The sequence below is a fragment of the Chlorocebus sabaeus genome, chromosome 10 (genome assembly GCF_047675955.1).
Source record: "Chlorocebus sabaeus isolate Y175 chromosome 10, mChlSab1.0.hap1, whole genome shotgun sequence".
NCBI classification, from domain to species: domain Eukaryota; kingdom Metazoa; phylum Chordata; class Mammalia; order Primates; family Cercopithecidae; genus Chlorocebus; species Chlorocebus sabaeus.
This window is the reverse complement of record NC_132913.1, coordinates 46,548,562-46,572,557: the sequence shown is the minus strand read 5'-3', so window position 1 is coordinate 46,572,557 and position 23,996 is coordinate 46,548,562. Positions and strand designations below refer to the sequence as shown.

General features: G+C 34.2%; 1 protein-coding gene across 27 annotated transcripts in view; it reads left to right on the top strand.

Moving 5' to 3' along the window:
- Positions 1–23,996, top strand: part of BAZ2B (bromodomain adjacent to zinc finger domain 2B) — a 409,685-nt gene that overhangs the window by 325,209 nt on the left and 60,480 nt on the right. For all 27 annotated transcript variants that reach the window (XM_073019726.1, XM_073019727.1, XM_073019730.1 and 24 more), the window contains 6 exons: positions 8,717–8,857; positions 11,603–11,857; positions 12,842–13,056; positions 14,513–14,587; positions 15,390–15,633; positions 23,421–23,483. In XM_073019726.1, coding sequence (XP_072875827.1) covers positions 8,717–8,857; positions 11,603–11,857; positions 12,842–13,056; positions 14,513–14,587; positions 15,390–15,633; positions 23,421–23,483 — 993 coding nt within the window. The remainder of the gene's footprint in view (positions 1–8,716; positions 8,858–11,602; positions 11,858–12,841; positions 13,057–14,512; positions 14,588–15,389; positions 15,634–23,420; positions 23,484–23,996) is intronic.

Genomic DNA, 23,996 nt, shown 5'->3' with positions numbered 1-23,996 from the left:
ATGAAGGCCAAATGATACTTAGGCAAGAACAGTTCAAAATTCTGAATTGGCTTGTGCATAACCCTGATTATAAATATTAATACCTTTAAATCTTTAATTATTCTATTGTAAAGAAAGAAAACTAGGATTAAAAATGAAAATGTTATGAATAGTGTTTAATGAGTAATGAAGTTTTAAAAACAAATTGCTTTCACCATGTTGATTAAAAATCTCCTATATTACCTGAAATTATTCGGAGAAACTCCCTACACCTATCAAAGGAGGTAACAAAAACACCACTTGTGTGATTCTTTGTGTACACTACACTGATCTTTTGGATTTAGTACTACTTTAGTATATTTTTCACTAAAAAACTCTCAAATTTCTCTTGGTTTTCTAGTTGTGAAATCTAATTTTTATAGTTTTTCCATTACACAAATTTATAATTAGTAAAAAAATTCTCAGATTTATATAAATTATCTCATTATTATTATATTAACATTAAAGGGCATTAGTATATCATCATAGTTCATAAATATTTTCATAATGTAAGAAATAGTCTTTAGCCTCATGAATACAAAAAGCTTATTTTCTAATATAATTTAATGTGAAATACATCTGCTTTCATTATTACTAATCCCTAGAAACAAGGTTGGTTTAAGCAACTTGAGAAAGTAACATTTAACTCAAAATCTTCAGTTTCCATTATGAAAACTTCAAACTATACCAGTCACAAATTTATAATCAATTTACTCATATTAACTAAATAACCAACCATAGTAATTTTAACACAATCTTCTGCATGTCTCCCTGATGATCAATAAACTGCAAAAAGTTGTTAAACGTGTATCTATCACAGAGTGACTATGTCAGCACTTTAGGAGACAAAGCCATAAAATGGAAGAAAGTTTCAGGTTTCAGAAGTCATGTAATAAACAATTAGAAAGCAGAAAAAAAAATGCATAATGATTCAAGTAATAAAGAATATTTCATAATTATATATTTACACCAGTCATTAGTAAAAACAAAAAAAGCAAAATTGCACATGTAGACAGTTTTTAATCAAACACATTTTTAGTTGACAAAATAGTAAAGATACTTAAACAATACTTATGCAAATGTACTTTATTTCAATTTTAAAATTGTCTTTATAAACAAATATTAAATTATTCTATATAAACAATTTAATGTTTAGCACCATAGGAAAGATAAAAAATTTTTTTAAATTAAATTTAAAAAATTCAGGGGCTGGGTGTGGTGGCTCACACCTGTAATCCCAGCACTTTGGTAGGCCTAGGTGGGCAGATTACCTGAGCTCAGGAGTTCAAGACCAGCCGAGGCAACACGGTGAAACCCCGTCTCTACTAAAATACAAAAAATTAGCCAGGTGTGACAGCGTGCACCTGTAGTCCCAGCTACTTGGGAGGCTGAAGCAGGAGAATTGCTTGAACCCAGGAGGCGGAGGTTGCAGTGAGCCAAGATTGCACCACGGCACTCCAGTGTGGGCGACAGAGTGAGACTCTGTCTAAAAAAAAAAAAAAAAAAATGTGGAATGTTAAATGTCATGTAAAAAAGTAGACTTTGGAAAGAGTTGTTTTTATACTTATTAAAATCTGTAACTCTAGAATTATTAACAATGTCAATTTTAATTTAGGAGACATTTATGTAATAGTAACTATCCTACATAATATTTAAGATAGTTTATCTAAAGTAAGTACAGAATAACCAGAATATGTAAGGAGCTCAAACAACTCAATAGGAAAAAATCTGATAATCCAAGTTAAAAGTGGTCAAAAGATCTGAATAGACATCTCTCAAAAGAACGCATACAAATGGCAAGGGAGTATATGAAAAGATGCTCAACATCATTGATCATCAAGAAAAGGATATGAAAACTATAATGAGACATCATCTCACCCTAGTGAAAGTGGCTTTTATACAGAAGACAGGCAATGACGAATACTGGCAAGCATGTGGAGAAAAGAGAACCTTCATATGCTGTTGGTGGGACTGTAAATAAGTGCAGCCACTATGGAAAACAGTGTGGAGGTTCCTCAGAAAACTCAAAATGGAACGACCATATGATCCAGCAATCCCACTCCTAGGTATATACCCAAAAGAAAGGAAACGAGTATATCAAAGAGATGACCTGTACTCACATGTTTATTGTAGCACTGTTCACAATAGCCAAGATTTGGAAGCAATCTGTGTCCATCAACAGTTGAATAGATAAAGAAAATGTGGTACATATACACAATGGAGTACTATTCAGCCAAAAAAAAAGAATGAGATCCTGTCATTTTCAACAACACAGATGGAACTAGAGGTCATTATGTTAAGTAGAAGAAGCCAGACAAGGAAAAACAAAATTCACATGTTCTCATTTATTTGTGGGAGCTAAAAATTAAAACAATGAATATGGCCGGGCACAGTGGCTCACGCCTGTTTTCCCAGCACTTTGGGAGGCCAAGGTGGGTGAATCATGAGGTCAGGAGTTCAAGACCAGCCTGGCCAAGATGGCAAAACCCCATCTCTACTAAAAAATACAAAAATTAACCGGGCATGGTGGCAGACTCCTGTAGCCCCAGCTACTTGGGAGACTGAGGCAGGAGAATCGCTTGAACCCGAGAGGTGGAGGTTACAGTGAGCCAAGCTTACGCCACTGCACTCCAGCCTGGGCGACAGAGCAAGACTCCGTCTCAAAAACAAACAAACAAACAATGAATGCAGGAATATAGAGAGTAGAATGATGGTTACCAGAGGCTGGGAAGGGTAGTGGGGTGTGGGGGGAAGTGAGAATGGTTAATGGGTACAAGAATATATTAGATAAAATTAATAAGATCTAGTATTTGATAACACAACAAGGTGATTACAGTCAACAGTGATTCATTGTATATTTTAAAATAACTAAAAGAGTATAATTGGAATGTTTGTAACACAAAGAAATGATAAATGCCCAAAGTGATGGGAAGAAATACAAATAAATAAGTACAGAATTTTTCATGTAATACTTTTGTAAGAACATGTGATAAGTGGAAAGTTTTATTCTTTTTAAGTATTTTGTATCTATAAAGTATAAGAAGTATCTTTAGGGTTTCTGGAATCATGCGCTTCATGATTTTTTCTTTTAATTTTTATAATTTATAAATATAAATTAAAATGTAAAAATAATAGGCCTTTTTAAAAAAATTACCTGAAATACTCACAGTCAATATTGGCCCATAAAGCAGTGTCATTTTTGTTCTTTACGTCTGTTATCTATAAATGGCTTGTGTTATTAATCTTATTTACACTTTTATCCTTCCTGTACCCTGAGGTAAACCTGTGTCTCTTAAACTATATTTTTGTCTTTTAAATTGGAGTACAGATTGCTGTCAAATGAAATGTTTTCTTCTGATTATGCCCAGAACAAACACCTAGGAGACCCGGTAGAATCATCAAATGCGAAAACCATAAGTCTCTGTGCAACATGATCTCTTCAAAATGGCCTGTTTTGCAATCTATAAGTTATAAACTTCACACTAATGGGCCATTCTACTACATTTCTTGTTTGGATTTTTAACTTAAATAATTCTAAAATAGAATAAATTTATTCTTGTATTTGTTATTGTGCTATCGAATTGTGGAAATCCTTTGATTTATGTTTTAGAGTCCCTAAAATAATCTTTTCATGTAAATAAAAAATTGATTTTTAAATTTTCACCCTATGTGAAACCAGACTGTTTAGGATAATCTAAATTTAATGCATTTGCTATCAACAGATGTTTCAACTTTGAAATGAAATTTTGACTGACTTCTTAACTAAGATATTAGTAAGATTTTGATACAAAAAAATCCCATTATATATTATTATATTTCTTCATAGAATATATAATTAGGATGATAAAAAAGATATTTTGTTATAAATGACTTATAACCCAAGAGCCCATATTTATTTCAAGAATTTCTGTATCTGGAAAACTGGGTGGGGATAGAGGGAAAAAGAAAAAAAAATTAGGATGATGCATGCTGCTTTGCTTGTAATAATAAAGATAATAATAATTATTATTATTATTATTATTACTTTGAGATGGAGTTTTGCTCTTTGTTGCCCAGGCTGGAGTGCAGCGGTGCAGTCTCGGCTCACTGCAACCTCCACCTCCCAGGTTCAAGCAATTCTCTTGTCTCAGCCTCCCAAACAGCTGGGATTACAGGCGCCCATGACCACGCCAAGCTAATTTTTGTATTTTTAGTAGAGACAGCATTTCACCGTGTTGGCCAGGCTGATCTCAAACTCCGGACCTCAGGTGATCCACCCGCCTCGGCTTCCCTAAGTGCTTGGATTACAGGCGTGAGCCACCGAACCCATCACTTGGAATTCTTTATAGTTAATCTAAAATCTAGAGCTACATTTTGTAGTCGTTGGTAGACAGTCTAAGTTACTGCCCTGCAGTTTTACCAATATTAACATAAAATGTTTTAACTTTCTTTTCATATTAGGATAGGTTTAATATGTCTTATCTCTGGCAAATCAGAGGTCTGTTATGAACTGACCTTGGAAAATCACAAAATTCCATTGTAAAATCCTATTATTTGGCAGAGCAACAAAATATAATATTATAGAAATTAGATATAGGTTCATAATAAGGCAGCTTACTTTGTCAAGAAAAGGCTAAGGTAAAAAGTAGATAAATAGATTACTCTTCCGCTAGGAGCAAGAGTACTATACAAATTTACATGCCTTAAATTTTGGCCTAAGTAGCGCTGCTGCTTTAAACTTTAGCTTTTGGCAAAATTATTGGGTAATAAATCTGTTTAATTTTTATGAGAGGGGTATCTATTTGCAAGCATATCAAATCACAGTACGTGCTATATGGCTAAGAAATTAATGTTGAAGTAGATGTTAGAAAAATATACTTTAGATAATTTTTAAATTTCTAAATGTAATCTAAATATTCTTAATAAATGTATTTAATTCCACTTTTGGATTCAAAGTTTCTAAATACTCTTAACTGAAAATGGAAGATAGCAATTATGTTTGCCCACAGAGTAAAATATTAAAAGTGAAGAAGAAATTGCCTATTGAATTCATTTAATAACCAGTTCAATATGTTACCATAATTTTAGTTTGTGTCATTTGAAGACTTAATCACTCAGCAAATTTATAAATGCTCAAATAATTTTTATATGCCATGGCATATCAAACGTATCTATTACAGTCATATCACTACTGTAATAAGAAGTAAGAACAATACTTAGACTGTGGAGACCAGTGGGAGAGGAAAGTTGGACTGATACAGGCTCAAGAGTCAAAGAGAAAGATAAAATAATTAAAAACTTTTTCCAGGTGTCCAGGGGGGAATTGAATAGGTCCGTGAAGAAACAGGTGAATAAGTTCCTCTGCCCTCTAGAAGAGGCTTATACTTGAGTGAGAGAGATCAACTTTAAAGAAATAATTGCTATACAGTGCAACAAATGCTGTAATAAGTTATATGGAAGCTCAAAAACAAGAAGTACTACCATGTCTAAAGTAGTTGTGGGAACGATTTTAAAAAGTGGGAACGATTTAAAAATTAAGAAAAAAAAACAGGCTTTATACAGACTTCTTGTAAAGGAACTAGGCATTCTAGACAGTAGAAATGGCATATATAGAGGTACAGTACTGTGACTAAACAAGACCTGGGGGTGGGGTACAAAGAGGGTATTAGCCATTTTAACCTCGTGTACATGCCCATCTTGACTTTGTTGTTGCTTCCTCGTCATTATTCATCCAAGCAGTAACTTCAAAGGGGCTACGCTGTCTTCTCCACACAGGTGTGTCACACAGTGTGGCTGGAACATGGGAAATCCACTGTGAATCGTGAGATGTGAGACTAGCACTTGTGTGGGGCTAGATTGTGACTGGCTTTATACATCATTATAAATATTAGTTGGTGATTGAGGAGACCTTGGAAGCTCTGGCTCTTTGAGAGTAAAGTTGTACCATAACCACAGAATTTATATTCGTTCTATACAATTCACACTGAATTGAGAGACTCCACATTTCCATTAAAGTATGCCTGGTAGTAGACAGTAATAAATGCTTGTCTTTAACTGATAAAGGTCACACTGATTTCTATAATTTTTTTGGAAATCTCCATTTTATCATAAATATCGATGTGACTTTTGCATTCTATTCCATATTATACTTTTTCAGTTGGAAAAAGGTATTGCATATCACCAGCTAAAATTGATACTCCAAGCATATAATCCATACTTATCTTATGGCATTCCGTGCACTCTAGCTTGTTGCCCGTGTGTCTATTGAGTATGTGTGTACCTCCAGGATTGCTACCAGTGGGAAGTTGACACAGTGAAAAGAGCATCAGTGTCACACTTTTTAAAAAGTAATAGTAACCATTTTTAACAACTAGTAACTAGTAGTCTCAATTATTATGTTTATAATTGCTGTTATGCACATCATTAAGAGATCTGAGTTAGCTCTGTGTAAAGCCATGTATCACTTAATGATGACAATACATTCTGAGAAGAGTGTCATTAATCAATTTCATTATTGTGCAGACGTCATAGAGTGACGTACCCAAACCTTAGATGGTATAGACTGCTACACATCTGGGCTATGTGGCATAGACACTGTAGTACATGCAATTCTTTATTGACAAACATCATGTGGCATATGAGTGCAGCAGAAAATTTTACAGTATCTACTTTCAAATCAGTAAGAGATATTTAATATGCTTTTTTTCTATTAGTGATCCTAATTCATTACTCTGGTGAGGAACCAAAAACTTGAATCTTCCCTGCTTTGGAAAGTTATTAGAGCAACAGTTCGTGTTTAAGAATCGAAATTTCAATTCTAGGGGGAAAAAAATTATTCTACCAGTAACTCTGCTGCCCTTTTGTAAGGGCTAGTAATAATAGTACTTCAGGCTATTACCTAATAATTTGATTTGAAAATCAAAACCTCAGAAACTGCTTTTTGGTTTATAATTGGTAACATTAATTATAGAACTTTGCTGGTGTCAACAATCTCGTAAGCTTCCTTATAGTTTGTCCTCCCAGAATGTCTGCATGAATCAATAACCCAGAAATTCAGAGGCAGTATAAAAATGAACAGTAACTTGTGCATGTCATATAAGAAGTCCCTTATGATCTGGCCCTCTGACTATCATAATATTCAGCAACTATTCAACTCACAACCTACACTCCAGTTTTGAAACTGCTAGCAATTTTTCAAACACACTGTACTTTCTCTACTCTCTGGTCCCATGTTCTTCCCGACTCCTCTCTTTCTCCCTCTTGGCCATTCCCTCCAGCAGCAGTCAGGGTGCTCACTTACCAGTCATAATCGAAATGGAGATGATTAGAATATGGGCAAAAATAGTAATATAGTACAGAAAGCAATGAGTGCTGTGTTAAAATCAGAGTTAGGAGCTATGAAATGTAATAGAAATTGGTAGTGTTTAAGATTTAAATATGCAAGATGGGAAAAATGAACTTCTTGATTGGAGTGAACCAATATAAGCAGCTAAGGAAATAAATGTTCATCAGGAATAGGAAATTCTAAACCTACACAGAAAAAAATATGAGAGGTAAAGTTAGAAAAGAAGAGTCCGGAATTCAAAAGTAAGGACTTAGACCTTATTTTGATAGAAAATTGAAAGACTTGGCCCAGCACGGTGGCTCACGCCTGTAATCCCAGCACTTTGGGAGGCCGAGTTGGGTGCACCACAAGGTCAGGAGATCAAGACCAATCCTGGCTAACACGGTGAAACCCTGTCAATATTGAAAAATACAAAAAATTAGCCAGGCATGGTGGCAGGCACTGGTAGTCCCAGCTACTCAGGAGGCTGAGGCAGGAGAATGGCATGAACCCAGGAGGCGAAGGTTGCAGTGAGCCGAGATTGCCCCACTGCATTCCAGCATCCAGCCTGGGCAACAGAGCGAGACTCTGTCTCAAAAAAAAAAAAAAAGAAAAAGAAAATCGAAAGACTTTTAATCAAGGAAGAGATATAATGAGCCTTACAAAAGTAAACCAATTAGCAATGTGTGGCACATGTGTGGTAGTAGGTTAGAACTGACTGATGATTCTACTGTTATTTCTCCTCTAAATAAATGAGAGCTATATTTGAGATAGGATGAAAAAGTAATGATAATAGTATTATAATAGCAAATCACTTCCTCCAACAAAAAGTCATTCCCTACAACAGAGAGACAAGTCAGTTATTTCCATATTGTTGCCATTACCAAAACATTTTTAATGCTTTTGACATTGCCTTCAGAACTGATTTTATATTCTCTTAAGTGTTGTTTATGGTGGTGAATAATATTTTTCTTTCATCACAGGTACTATCTTAAGACTAGCTAATTCACTTAGAAAGAACTGCTTTTGCACATTCAAACGTGTACTTCCATTTTCCTACTGTAAATCATATGATTCCTGGAGCCACACTAAAATTTGTACTAATAACTATTTAATAAGATATGCAGTTGCCCGTATGCATTTTATGTACCTGCTTTTATTAATAAGTATTTTATTCTTATAACTTGGCAAATGATTGAACAAATTTTGAGTAACAAAATAGTCTAGGTTGAATCTAATATTGATATTAAATATATACAGTCATAAGATTATTTTGAAAATTAGAGAGTAAGATTAATGAAAAGCAAAATAATTCATTGTTGCTACATAATTCTAAGTTTATTCCAACATATATAATGATTAAGAAGAATATGTGTACATGATTTTCTTTTTAAGGAAAAAGAACGGTTGAAGCAAGAAAAACGTGATGAGAAAAGATTAAATAAAGAGCGTAAACTAGAGCAACGAAGATTAGAATTAGAAATGGCAAAGGAACTAAAGAAACCTAATGAAGACATGTGCTTAGCAGACCAAAAGGTAATTTATACGTCATGTATACCATTTCCATTTATAAGTTTAATTTTTCCAGTTTTCTTACCTGATTTCTTTGCCAGAGCTGCTATTGTGAAAGCCTTTTATTTTTAACTATAGCAGTAAATTTCCAACTCTAGGTCAATTTGCCTTTCCTAGATAGCTACCAGTAAACCTCTCTGGAGCTCTTGTGCTGGTAATGGCAGTTTTTTTGTTTGTTTGTTTGGTTGGTTGATTGGTTGGTTGGTTGGTTGGTTGGCTGGTTGGTTGGCTGGTTGTTTTCAGACAGGGTCTTACTCTGTCATTTAGGCTGGAGGGAGGGCAGTGGCAGGATTATAGCTCACTGAAGCCTCAACTTCTCATTCCCAGCCTCAAGTGGCCCTCTCATCTCAGTCTTCTGAGTTGCTGGGACCACAGGCACTTGCCACCATTCTTGGCTAGTTTTTTAGGTTTTGTTATTTTAATTTTTTGTAGAGACAGGCTCTTACGTTGCCCAGGCTGGTCTTGAACTCCTGGGCTCAAGTGATCCAACCACCTCAGCCTTCCAAAGTGCTGGGATTCCAGGCACAGAAAAATCTTAACTCCTCCCCATACCCCTATAGATATTTAAATAAATTATGATTTATAATCTATGACTTCCATCAGTGCTTTAGGTGACAAACCTTTATTAAACATGTTTACTGCATGCTAGGACTATGCTAAGCACATATTTGAATTTTCTTATTTAATCTTCAATATAATCCTCTGGAGCTAGTATTTCTTCCCATTCACATATGAGAAAACTGAGACACAAAGAGGTTAAGGAACTTGCCCAAGATTACACAACTAATAAATGGCAATTTGGATTCAAACTCCGGTTTGTTAAACTCCAGAGCCTATACTGTTTATCATCCTGAAAGCCGAGAAACTGTGTCCAACAAAAGCACCTCGTATGTGTTTTGTCTTCCATAGTGCTTCACAGATGTGTAATGTTGCTGAAATACATAAAAGTATAAATTTAGAAAGATTGCTGTAATCTTGGCAACCAGCATATTTTTATACATTTTTGAGTAAAAATCAATTATGTTTTGACTATAATTAAGAAGATGGTACTTCTAGAAAAATATCAATAATGCATTTCATCTCTATATTATTATACTTCCTTAGTAGGATATGTATTTACTTATATGCAATATTCAAATGATATGCAAGTAATGGTTATCTCTTGATTTATGTAAGCTCTTTTCTAAAGTGCTTAAAGCAAACTTTTAGTACACTAAAATGGATTGAACTATATTAATATGCTATTTGTTTACTTAGCATAAATGCTTCTAAATAAAAATGAGAGTGTACTTACTAGTTTTAGTCATTTGAATGTTTAAATTTTCCTAAGCAGAGAATGGGTATATAAATTAGTTAACACATTTAATAAGCTCATAGTGATCAAGCTTTTTAAATCCTAAGTGAGCTTCATTTTCTTGTATCTTTTATTTTCATTTAAATTAATATGTACTATATCAAATATGTAAGTTCATTTTAAGCCATATTTTATTAGCTCAGCTTTGTTATATAAATTTTCAGAATTACCTAGAAATGTGTATGTTTCATGTGGTTCAAGAAAAAGGGAGAATGAGAATTAACTGGTTTTCAAGAAGAATATAAAATATTTGTATGAGATGAGCTATTATCTATAGTTTTGTGTTTCCACACAGTATTAACAGAAAAAGTCTCAATTAGTTACCTCAATAAATGCAGGGTGGAGAAATATTTTTTTTTTAATTTATTTATTATTATTAAACTTCAAGTTGTAGGGTACATGTGCACAACGTGCAGGTTTGCTACATATGTATACTTGTGCCATGTTGGTGTGCTGCACCCATCAACTCGTCATTTACATCAGGTATAACTCCCATGTCACTTTTTTTCCGATTAAAATATAAAGTACTTTTTAAGGCTCTCATTAACGGGCAAAATGTTTTTAATTTAGATTACCTATTTATTGAATTTTTAAAATGTTGATGACAACTGGTACTGCAATTAAGTCATTAAAATGTTAATATGTGAGCATATTTGAGAAACAGCAACAGAGATAGCTAATTTTAATACTGAAGCTAATACTTGCCTAAATACAGGGAAACCTAAAGACCTTTAGTTGCATTATAACTGGGTTTAGGTACAGGGTCATGGATTCTAGTTATGTGGACCTAGTTATTTATCTGCATTCATTAGCCATAGATGATACCACTTTCTCCAACCATAGAGCCCACAGATGCATGCTGTTAGTTTGTAAGCTACAAAAAAAAAGTATGATTTTTAAATGTCATCATCATTAGAAGAAATTGGTACACATGCCCCTATAAGTATGTCCATGGTTAAGTACTTATAAAATGTTTATATTTTATTTAATTTTTGCTCTAGTTATATAATCCATGTTTTTGTTAATATGGATATGTCAGTTGATTGAATATGCAAGCTGATTAAAATTAATGTCTCTTTTGCAAAGATCTAAGTTCATAATTGAGTTCAACCAAAATTTGTTAATGGTTGCTTACTTGTATGATGATACTTCAAGACACTATGCTTAGTTTCATGGGGGTTACAGAAATGCCCCCAGAGAATTTAGCATCCCAAAGGAAGCTACTGGTACAATACAAGAGGGAAAAAACAGGTAGCAGCTTATTTTACTTTAGAAGATATGAAATCATGGCTTTTAGAAAATTAAGCTATTTTTATTTTATTTTTTATTTTATTTATATTTTATTTTATTTTCAGCCTTTGCCAGAGTTGCCTCGTATTCCAGGACTTGTTCTCTCTGGAAGTACATTTTCAGACTGTCTCATGGTGGTGCAGTTCTTACGAAACTTTGGTAAAGTTTTAGGCTTTGATGTGAATATTGATGTTCCAAACCTGAGTGTTCTTCAAGAGGGATTGCTAAATATAGGGGACAGCATGGGTGAAGTACAAGACTTGCTTGTGAGGCTCCTCTCAGCTGCTGTATGTGATCCAGGTCTAATAACAGGATACAAGGTAAAAAAAAACAAAATATAAAATGTTTTAAATTTGTACTGTCAGTGCATTGGTAGATAGCTTTAGCATATTAGCAGAAGGTTATGTATATTGATCTAATTTTTCCACATAATGTCTCACAAAGTTAAATGTAGATTCGTGTCAGGTTACACTTCATACAAAGAAAGCCTGGTTATAGAGCTTAAGGAATATAGACCATTCTCAAGTTACTCTTTTTTTCTCTAGCTGTAGGCAAAGACCAAGGTAATTTAATGAAATACTTAAGCAATATTCATCAACAACAGAATTCATAATTCATAAGGCAACTAGAACTTGTATGTGCCTTCTGATATTATACCTTGTTCTCTCTCAATCACTGTGAATAACTGAAGCTAATCAAGGCACCTACAGACCAGCACATTAAGACCCTGTGCTGCTCAGTGGATGCTCAATTAGTTCACGTTTATCTTAATTCCAAATACAGTACACATTCCACAGAGCTTTGCTCTAGATAATATTGTGGAGAGAGAACCTCCCAGATGCACCTGTTTTTCTTCTATTTCCCTCAGTGTTTCCCTATTTATTTTCCCTAGCCAGTAAAACCTATGATACCTTAAAGGTAGAAAACACAATACTGTTTTTTAACCTCCCCACTCTGTCATTCGTGATAAAATGTCCAGATAAAACCTAAGGAAAGGTTAGTGTTGCCTTTATAGTCATGGAAGACTTGATAGGTAATTTAAAACTTCTGCTACCCATGAATTTGCATACTCTTCTCCCTGCCTGACTTGGAACCAAGGATTTGAAGTGGGAAAAGAAAGATACAAGTACTTGAATATTTGTCTGTTTTCTATTGACTATTTTTGTGTCTCTTTCATTTAAAAAAAGTGAATAAAGCTCTTGTCAGTAATATCTAAATTAAATAATATGAGGATTCTTAATCTTATTGTTTTTATGGTATAAATGATTATGAGCAATACTGATAAAAATGCCAAACTTTTATAGGCTAAAACAGCTCTTGGAGAACATTTGCTGAATGTTGGTGTGAATCGAGACAATGTTTCCGAGATTTTACAGATATTTATGGAAGCCCACTGTGGACAAACTGAGCTTACTGAAAGTCTGAAGACCAAAGCTTTTCAGGCTCACACTCCAGCACAGAAAGCTTCAGTTCTGGCTTTCCTGATCAATGAACTGGCATGCAGCAAGAGCGTGGTCAGGTGAGCATATGCTCAGGCTTTTCCATGATTTTTTCCATTTTGAATTTTTCTAATCACAAAGTAATACAAATTGATTATAGAAAATTGGAAAGTTACAGACTAGCATAAAGAAGAAAATTAAAATTGTACTTATCTCAATATTTAGAGATGGCCTCTAACAATATTTTCATGTATTTCTTTGTAGTGTATTGAAAAAAATTTGGGTCATACTCTGTGTCTGTAATACATGGTCTTTGTCACCTGTTTTGTTTAATAATTTTGTTAATTCTTTATACATAACTTCTTTTATATTTTTACTTGCTGTGGTACCAGAATGTGGTACCACCACAAGAATATGGAATTTTTTTTTCCTTCACATTTTTTAAGGACAGTTGACTACCTGATTTTGCTTTACCTGATTTTCCATTCATAGAATTATGTAGCCACTTTTTATTTTGTTGTATGCTAATAGAACCATAGAGTATTCATTTATCAATGTATTAATTTATATTTTTTTTAAAGTACTTGGTCTTATTTAAAAGTCAGAGTTCTCACTCTAGTACTTGTTACTAATAAAAGATTAATACCAACACGTACACTAGTATTCAAGATTTCTGAACAAATTCATGTTCATCTTGTCCTTGTTATTCATTATTTTACAAATTTTTAACAACTTTTAGGCCTTCACCTTTCTAGAAAAAGGATCAATCCAAATATTCAGAGTCATGCATTTCTACGAGTGTAGAAATTTTAAATTTTCTGTGCCTATCTTAGCTATGATATTGTATTAGTGTAATTTTTTGTTTGTTTCTGCTATTCACTGACAGTCATCCCAAAAAATATAATAATATTCACATCTTACAATTTTATGGAAGAATAAGTTCATTTAAGCATGAGCATGGTAACAAATAGTAATGCTGAGTGGCACTTATTCAAAACACATACACCCAAATTCAGTGAAAATGGTACACTACAGTTTTTACCTTAGAAAGAAAAAGCACCCCTATTTGACTTTACCAGATATCATAATATTCTTAGTTTCTGTTTGGTTGTTTATACATATACATTTGGATAGTGTATATGCATATGTATGTATGTGCACTTATGTAAATATCCATGTGTGTTCTGGTATCCTGCTTTGATTTTGGAAATTATCACATCTTAAATACATGCAACAAAACTTGGAATGCTGGCTTTTTAAGGCAATTGGTACAAGTTTCTTTCTTGGTTTAAGGTAGAAACCACAGTGAATTTTCTAATACTAATGTTGTATCCATTGGAGAAGTTACCACTTTTCAACATATGTGCATACATATATAAACACATATATATGAACGTGTATATGCATGAGGTCAATTGTATCATTTTTATTTACTCAAAAATGCATTAATTTACATATCAAATTTATTGCATATCAAATTAGTGCATTGCATAAATTGATTAATTTATATTTTTTAATAAATTCTTGCATTGGCAGTGAAATCGACAAGAACATTGATTATATGTCAAACTTGAGGAGAGATAAATGGGTGGTAGAAGGTAAACTCCGCAAGTAAGTCCTGTTTTATTAAAGTTAATGTACTGTTTTCTTTTTATACAAATTCCCAGTAAAGCATATGAATTGCAAAGATAGAATTTAAACTTTTATTGTCTAAAGAAAAGATAATGCTCAGTTTAGATGGGATATAAAATTAATAAAACTCAGGGGCAGAATTTGCAGTGGACAAAAGATATAATGAGATTCATTGAGCTTATATTCTTCATACTTAGAAGAAAGTCATTTTCTCTTTTTTCTTTTAAACAAGTCAAGCAATTACATTTTCTAAGATTGTGGTTGCTATTAAGTTGCTTTTATCACAAATAGAATGTTTGGAACTGTAACTTTTTTTCTTAATTGCTTTCTAATTAAAATTTGCTTTTACGGAATCTAACTAAACTTATTCAACATTAAAACTTAATTATCTTCCTGCCAGAAAATATCATGCAGAAATTACTCCTATGTTAAGAGGTTCGTTTCTTTGTAGTAATTTGAATTGAAATTTATTCAGTCAGTTAGTATGGGATCAGAAATTATTACTCAACTGTTGTTAGAATTCTTCTTTTCAGTTTTCATCATTTTTTTTAATGAGTCTAATTCCAAAGAGATATCCAGAATAACTCTTGAAAGTTAATGCATCCTGTAATTTATGGAAACATTTCTTAAGTTTCCTAATTCTGATTTTTTTAACATTGGTATATTGCTTAACACAAAAGAAATGCTTAAGGTATTTTTGCATACAACTCATGTTTTGCTCTTTTAAAAGTATATTGAGAAGTCTTTTTTTCCATGTCATCACTTTTCGTAATATTTAAAGGCTCAGAATCATTCATGCTAAGAAAACAGGCAAAAGAGACACTTCAAGTGGCATTGATCTTGGAGAAGAGCAACATCCCTTGGGCACACCCACTCCAGGACGCAAGCGAAGAAGGAAGGGAGGAGACAGTGATTATGACGACGATGATGATGATGACAGTGATGACCAAGGTGATGAAGATGATGAGGACGAGGAAGATAAAGAAGACAAAAAAGGAAAAAAGACTGATATCTGTGAAGATGAGGTAATCAAATTTAGGTTAATTTTAAGACAATTAGAACTGCATAACATAGTTTTAAAAACAGAATTTGGAGTCAGATGGATTTGGCTTTGAATTCAGTTTTGACATTTACTTGCCTCAGTTTCTTCATCTGAAAAACAAATATTACAATCTGTGTCCCATAAAGATTTTTGTGATGATTATATAAATATTTCATAGAATGTCTATACATAAAAGACACTAAGACTTAATTTTAAAAAGTTTTTTTTAATATAATTACTTGAGAATTCTCCAAAGAGATATGCAGATTTTTAATTTCAGGTATTCTGTTTCATTCTGTTAACATACTGTGTTACATTTGTACAGCACTTCATGCCTTTAAAAGTGTTGTCAGGTTTAGTGAAAATAATGCATTCCTCAAACACCATTCTGTAGTTCTAGGTATTTTTAATCAAAGACAAATAAGGCACTGAACGTCCCATTTCAATTTACAGTCTCACTGAGGAGGATTTGCAAAAAGAAAACATAATGTGTTAACTGCTTTGAGAGGGGTATTGACAGTGTGCTACGCGGATACACGTTAAGAGCATTTAGATTTTCTGAGTGATAAACTCCCACAGAGTTTCTGGATCCATCAGCTGAGACTATAAGCTGAGCTGAACATTAACCTGGGTAAAGGTCTAGGGAAGAGTGTTCCAGGCAGAGAGAATTGCATGAGCAAGGGGACAGAAACAGGAAACCACAATGTGCTTTAAGGGGATTGCAAGTGCTTCAGTGTTACTGGAGTCTCATACGCAACAATGATGAACTAGGATCTTTTGCTTTTTTAGTGGCAGGAAGCCACTGAAGGGTTATAATCAGAGAATGGCATGGTCAGCATTAATTTTTAAGTTACTCACTCTGGCAGCTATGTGAAAGAAAAAAGGTGGGGCAAAATCAGAGGTGCAGAGATCAGTCAGGAGATACTGCAATGGTTTAGGTGAGTTGTGAGGGGTAGAAACTAGAGCAACGGTAGTTGGGATGAGGGAGGAAATGATTTAATAAATATTTAGGAGGAACAATGGGCAGGACTTGAAGATGGAAGGTGAACCATGTAGGTTGATAGAGTGTTAGGACTGATTTCCAGCAATCTGGTTTGGAAGACTTCATGCTTTTGTTGCCATTAACCAAAATAGGGAAATCAGGAAGAGAGTAAATACATACTTGGGGGCAGGGGGAGGTAAGGGAACAGGTAATTGAAGACAGGAAATGATGATTTATTTTTGGACTTGCTGAGTTTGAGGTACCTGTGTGTACAAACTCAGCAGTCAGTTAGATTTAGGAATCTGAGGCCTGAAGAAGAGTTCACTCTTAGAAATATAGATCAGGGTGTTATTATCACGTAGATGATAATTTAAAATCACGAGGTAAGTAAGATTGCAGGGGGGGATTGGTTTAGTGAATAGAGTAGTGGGCTGAGGTTGGAACCTCAGGGATCATCAGTATTTAATAGGAGCTCACAAGGCTCCTTGTTCAAGAAGCAAAAGCAGACAGGTTGGAGATTTCTATAATGAGTTGGAGGTCCCCAAGACCACCTTCAGGTTCTGTGATTCACTAGGATGATTCACAGAACTCAGCATATACTTGTGCTTATAGCAATGAATTACTACAGTAAAAGGAAACAAAGCAAAATCAGCAAAGAATGTATGGGCAAAGTCCAGAGGAAACCAGATACAAGCTTCCAAGAGTCATCTCCCAGCGGAGTCACACAGGACAGGCTTAATTCTCTCAGCAACAAGTTATGACAACATGCATGAAATGTTATCAACCAGGGAAGCTCATTAGAGACTCAGTGTCCAGGTTTTTACTGGGGGCTGGTCGTGTAGGTACCCTCTGCATAGCATGTGCCAAAATATCAGATTCTCTGAAGAAAAGCAGGTATTCAGCATAATCCACATTGTTAGTGCAAATAGTACAGGTCCATGTTAAGAGCTCATCTTAACCCTCCCAAAATCCAAGTTCCCATATGCCAGCCAAGGACCAACCTTGTAAGAAGGCCTTCCAGAGGATACCAGTCAGGCCTGCTGTATTAAGTCTTTTCTACACATGTAATAATAACAGTAATCAAGAAAATCAAACATTGCAAAAAGGAGAGTGATAAACAATGTTAAAGCAGTAAGAGGCTAGTGTGATATGGACCTAAAATGTTGATTGAATTAGGCAACATAGAGGTCATTGGTAACCAGTGTCAACACAGTTTTTTTAGAGGGATGAGCACACCTACCAGGCTATACTTGATTGATTACAATAGAAAGTGAGAAAGTGAAGATGACTGTTTCAAGCATTGTGTCTCAGAAGACAGGGAGTTCCTAGAGAGGAGAAGGAGCCAAGGATTTTTCAGATGTTAAAGACTTGAGATGATTTTTGATGGAAAGAAAAGAGTCAGTAAAATGAGAGACGGGGATTTAAGATAAAAGAAATTTAAAAAGCGCAGTGCTATAAGGTTCTAAAGATTTTGGAGGGGCTTCAATCAAGGTGAAGGAGCTACCTTTGAAGAGTAGGTCAAAGGGAAGAAGGCAAGGTCATGGAGGGATGTGTGTGTGTATGTATGTATTTGAGTTTAGGGAAAGCTACCATAAGTCATGAATATGGTCATGTATAAAAGGTTGAAGTTCACCTTTTATCAGAAAAGAATGCTAGCTAGAGCTGTGGAATTGAACTCAAAAAACAACATACAGCTAACCATTTCTTCTGCTCTCAATGCTAAGGGTACTTAGCTAAGGAAGTCTAGAAAGAACTCTTTTCCCTTCTTGCATCAACTCAGTAATGCTGGAGAAATAAAGAAAGCTTAAAGAGATTAATTTATCAGTGGAATGTGAAAGAAAGCTGAGAGATGAATTTTATCGATGGAATGTGTGAAAATAGTATCTAGTTGACACCAATGATAATCAAATTTATGAATGAATGTAGAACTTATACTATGCAGTTCTCTTTCTTAAGTAAAAATATGAGTACAAAATGTTGTCGTAATTTCTTCCTTTCCAATGTTATATTTTAAACCAGAATGGTAAAAATTATTAGAATGAACTTTTCTTTTTTGTTGTTTAATTTTGGTAAAATATTTAACATGAGATTCACCCTCTTAAGAAATGTTTAAGTATACTGTATACACTATTGGTAACTGTGGGCATGAGGTTGTACAACAGCTTTCTAGAACTTATTCATCTTGCATAACTGAAACTTCACACCTATTAAATAGTAACTCTCCAATTTCCCCTTCCTCCCAGCCCCTGGCAACCACCATTCTACTCTCTGGTTCTATGAGTTTGACTGTTTTAGATACCTCATATAATTGGAATCATATAGAATTTGACCTTCTGTGACTGGTTTATTTCACTTTGCATAATGTCCTCAAGGTTCACCCATGTTGTTACATGTAGCAGGATTTTTAAAGGCTGAATGATATTTCATTGTATCTGTATATCACATTTTGTTTATTCATCCATCCATCAATGGACACTTGAGTTGCTTTCACCGTTTGGCCATTGTGAATAACATTGCAGTGAACTTGACAGCACAAATACTTCAAGATCCTGATTTCAGTTCTTTTGAATAAATACGCAGAAGTGGGATTGCAGGATCAGATAGTTCTATTTTAAATTTTTGAGGAACCTTTATACTGTTTTCCATAGTGGTTATATCATTTTACAATCCCACAACAGTGTATGAGAGTTCCAATTTCTCCATATCCTTGCCAACACTCCTCTCTCTCTCTTTCTCTTTCTTTTTGAGAGTAATTACCCTAACAGGTGTGAGATGATATCTCATTGTGATTTTGATTTTACATTTCCCTGATTAGTGATGTTGGACATCTTTTCACATGCGTGTTGGCCATTTGTATGTCTTCACTGCAGAAATGTCTATTCAGGTTCTATCCCCATTTTAAAAATCTGGTTATCTGGTTTTTGCTATTGAGTTGTAAGAGTTACTTATATGTTTTAGATATTAACCCCTTATCAAATATATGGTTTGCAAATGTTTTCTCCTGTCCTGTAGGTTCTCTTTTCAGTCTGTTGTTTCCTTTGCTATGAAGAAGCACTTTAATTTGATACGGTGCCACTTGTCTATTTTTGCTTTTATTCCCTGCGTTTTTCATGTCATATTTAAGAACTCATTGTAATGAATTTGACTTTACTGCTTTTAATAGTACCAATCTGAAAATGAGTCTACATTGAGATTCCTTGCAGAAATAATTTATTTCATAATATTGTACTATTGAAACTACCAAATTATGTACATTCGTCTGTGACAAATAATATGAAGGGCATATAATTTGAGTATCAGAGGTGTAATTACCCAAACAAAAGATAACATTTATAAGCAATCTGCTTCATTTGGCAAGTGGACCTGTTTCCATAGCAGGAATTAAGCCTTTCTGACCAAAATTAATCACCTTTTCATAGAATTAGTGGCCTCTTTTAGCACTTCACATTATAAATTGTTTTAAAGTGTTAACTCGTAAGTTCAATAACTTGGACAACTATGTACTGAGATTTTAGTTTATTCCACTGTATAGTTATCTCACTAAACTAGAACTTATTTACAGAAATTATTTGTTTTACTTGGTTTCTTTTTTAACAGAGAACTAACCATACATTTTATTCTTTACACATAGACTATTTGAAAATCATTATTAAAGTTTTAAAGGAGATGTGTCATTTAAGGTAGTATTTCACTTTTTTTTTTTGAGACAGAGTCTCGCCCTGTCACGCAGGCTGGAGTGCAATGGTGCGATCTTAGCTCACTGCAACCTCCACCTCCTGGGTTCAAGCCATTCTCCTGCCTCAGCCTCCCGAGTAGCTGGGATTACAGGCGCCTGCCACCACACCCAGCTAATTTTTGTATTTTTAGTAGAGCTGGGGTTTCACCATGTTGGACAGGCTGGTCTCGATCTCAACCTCATGTTCCGCCCGCCTTGGCCTCCTGAAGTGCTGGGATCACAGGCATGAGCCACTGCACCTGGTCATGTTTCACTTTTTTATGTGTGTTGAATTATAGAGTTAAATAGATTTTAGGATTTCACTGGCAAAGGTAGATCTTGTTAGTAATGTGAGAAAACAATTTCACAATTTTATAAAGTAATAAATGTTAGGACCTAAGAAGCCAAATTAACATTTCATGTTAAATGATTTGAATTATTCTTTATAATAAAGAACTGGCAGACACATCAATTTCCTATATAAGTAACATTTTGACTACTTAATGAAACTGATAATTTAGTCACATTAGTTCTCAAAAAATAGATTTGACCTCTCAGTTAAATTTTAAGTAGAGTATTGGTAGTTACCTTCCTTAAAGGATTGATTGCAGGTAGGTTTTCTTATTGAGACCCATATGATCCCTTTCAATTAGAAGATACTGCCCTTGACTGGATCATAGCACCTTTATCTCAAAGAGGATTCCCTCTTCTCCTCACTCTTCGTTCCTTCATTCCATAGAGTTGTGTTGAGACCTATGGGAGTTGAACCTTACAAGTTGGCCTGTGAGAGGTTATGTGGACAATTAAACTCTGACATATAGAGACATACAATGACACTCTTTTTTGGTTGGGGAACTGTGGTATAGATTCTGTGTTCTTAGTTTTGTTGTTGCTGCTACTACCTTTCTCTCTGTTCTTCCACGTTTTTTTAATCTCTGAAAATTTTAAGTACTATTAGCCAAAATTCCTTTAAATAAAACTTTAGGAGACATTTTATTTATTTCTTTTTGCATTGTAGGAAGAGTCTTAAAAATTGCAGTTAGATTATTTGGCTGATACATGGTATTTTCAAATATTCGATATCTTATTTTGAATATTTATTGATTGAATTATATTTTTGCATAAACAGATTATCAGACATTTGTCCTGCTGATCAGAAGATCACTTTAGAATCTCTTTATAAATATTCACATAAGAGTCAAGATTTCAGAGTTGTTGAGCTAGTTATCTTTTAAGGTTTCTTTTAATTCCAAATAGAATTCATGTTACTCTTAGCACAAATAATGTGCCTGAACACCTTTGTAACTTAGTTCCCTAAATTTGGGTAAGGAGTGGATGAGTGAGAGACAATGGTGAAACTATGGCAGTCTTTTTTTCACTTTTTTTTTCATTGGGTAGGTAGCCACACTAGTCAGAAATACATGTTTGTGTGTGGTTGGTGGCAGTGTGGCTTTTTATGAATGCTGATAGGAAGTAAACATCAAAAACAAGTTGTTATTTTTCTTTAATCTGAAGCTCCGTCTTCTTATTAAAGTAGGAACACTGTTGGTTACTTTCAGATCTGTTCTTACTTAGTCCTCACAAAACCTTCATGTAATAGGTAACATTATCACCAGATTTACAGATGAATAGCCTTACAAAGGTTAAGTAATTTGCCTATGTCTAGTAGTGCAGCTAAGATCCAAAGAAACCCATGTACCTTCTGTTCATGCTTTCCCTCTAAAACCTAAAATGTGGAGATAGTTCTGTTGTCATTTTCTAGAATGAAAAATTTCACGTAATTACTTACAAACCTTCTATTTATGCAATTAGTACTATGCATGTTAGGAATTATTTTTATTCTAAAAGCTCAATGTGTTCAAGTATAACTAATCTTCTTCCCTTCAAAAATAACTCCTTCAGTTGATGGTATCAGTATTTTTCCAGTCTCCTAGATTTAAAACCTTAACATCATAATTTATTTATTCCATCATCTCCCTTGCCCCTCTGTGCCACATATTCATGAGTTGACAAGACTCAACAGCTCTATAACTATGTAGTATCTCTTACATTCATTCACTTTTCTCCATCTTTATTTCTTTTACCCTAGTAAGAACCATATCCCTCCTTCTCTAATCTGTTAGCTAGTTTTAAACCAAAACTAGTCTGTTAGCTAGTTTTACCAATTTTAATCCCTTCTCTGCTCCAGGCCATCTTAACAACTATTGCCAGAATAACCTTTGGAAAGCATAGTTCAGATGTTTAACCCTCCCTCAAAGGATCATTTTGTTAATTGACAAGCATTTACAGGTCTTCAAAATCTAGCCTTAAACTCATTTTGCCTCATCTCCTACCTTACCTCTTTATGTACCTCTCATGTCAAGACATGAGACCTGTCCTCTTTTCTCTGATGGATGCATTTCTAACCATTCTTTAGTAGCTAATTAAAACATGACTTCTTCTATAAAGCCTCCCTTGGTATACATTTCTACTAAAAGTAATCTTACTTACACTGCCTTGAACTTCACAGGTTTTAATTACTACCTCTCTTTGAGACCCTTATACTTTTCCTGCTTTTGGGGGAGTTTATTGTGTGTGTGGTTTGTTATGTTTTGTTTCTTTTGGGGATAGGGTCTGCAGGCTGGAGTGCAGTGGCATGATCATAGCTCACTGCAGCCTTGAACTTCTGGGCTTAACCAATCCTCCTGTATCAACCTCCCAAGTAGCTGGAACTGCAGACATAAGCCACTAAGCTGATTTTATTTTTTGTAGATACTGGGTCTGACTATGATGTCCAGGCTGGTCTCAAACTCCTGGCCTCAAGTGATGATCCCCCCACCTCAGTGTCCTAAAGTGCTGGGATTACAGACATGAGCTACCATACCTAGGTTTTTGTGTGTGTGTGGTTTTTTTTAATATAACGTTTTATGTATCTCTCTACCAGATTTAGTTTATAGAAAAGAACTGAGTCTTATACCTTCTTATACAGTGTCTCTTCTAGTATTTTGCATATAAAAGACTTTCATTAAATATTTATGGATTGAATAAATAAATCTTAAAACAGATAAATGACACTGTATTTTCTTATGTATAGGATGAAGGTGACCAAGCAGCAAGTGTTGAAGAGCTGGAAAAACAGATTGAAAAACTGAGTAAAGTAAGCACTTTTCTGATTAACATTTAACATCTTCACAGTGTTTTAGAAATCTACATTGTATGGGGATTAGTTTTTCTGACTGCTAAGCAAAAACAAGCTTTTGGGGAGTAATTAAAAATGAAGATTCTGAATAGCATTTTTGTCACCAAAAAATAAGATGAGGAACTCTAGAAACATTCTTACAATTGAACTTTACAAGCTTAATGCCAAGGTTAAAAGCTTGCCTCTTAAAACATGATATTGAACTTAATCAGAGCCTAGAAAGAAAATATTCTATATTCTTCAGCTCTTCATATAAATATGAAATATCAATTAAGGCACAGTTTTATTTCTTGGAATTAATTACTAAAAAATTCAGGTGAATTTCATAGTGACAGTTTCAGCATCTTAGGTCTTATTTTACGTTTGTGTATTTGTGGGTTTTATTTGCATTGGATTTGTAAAGTGTACGTATTTACATACTTCTCATTAAAGAGAAGTGGTTTACACCTGTAATCTCAGCACTTTGGGAGG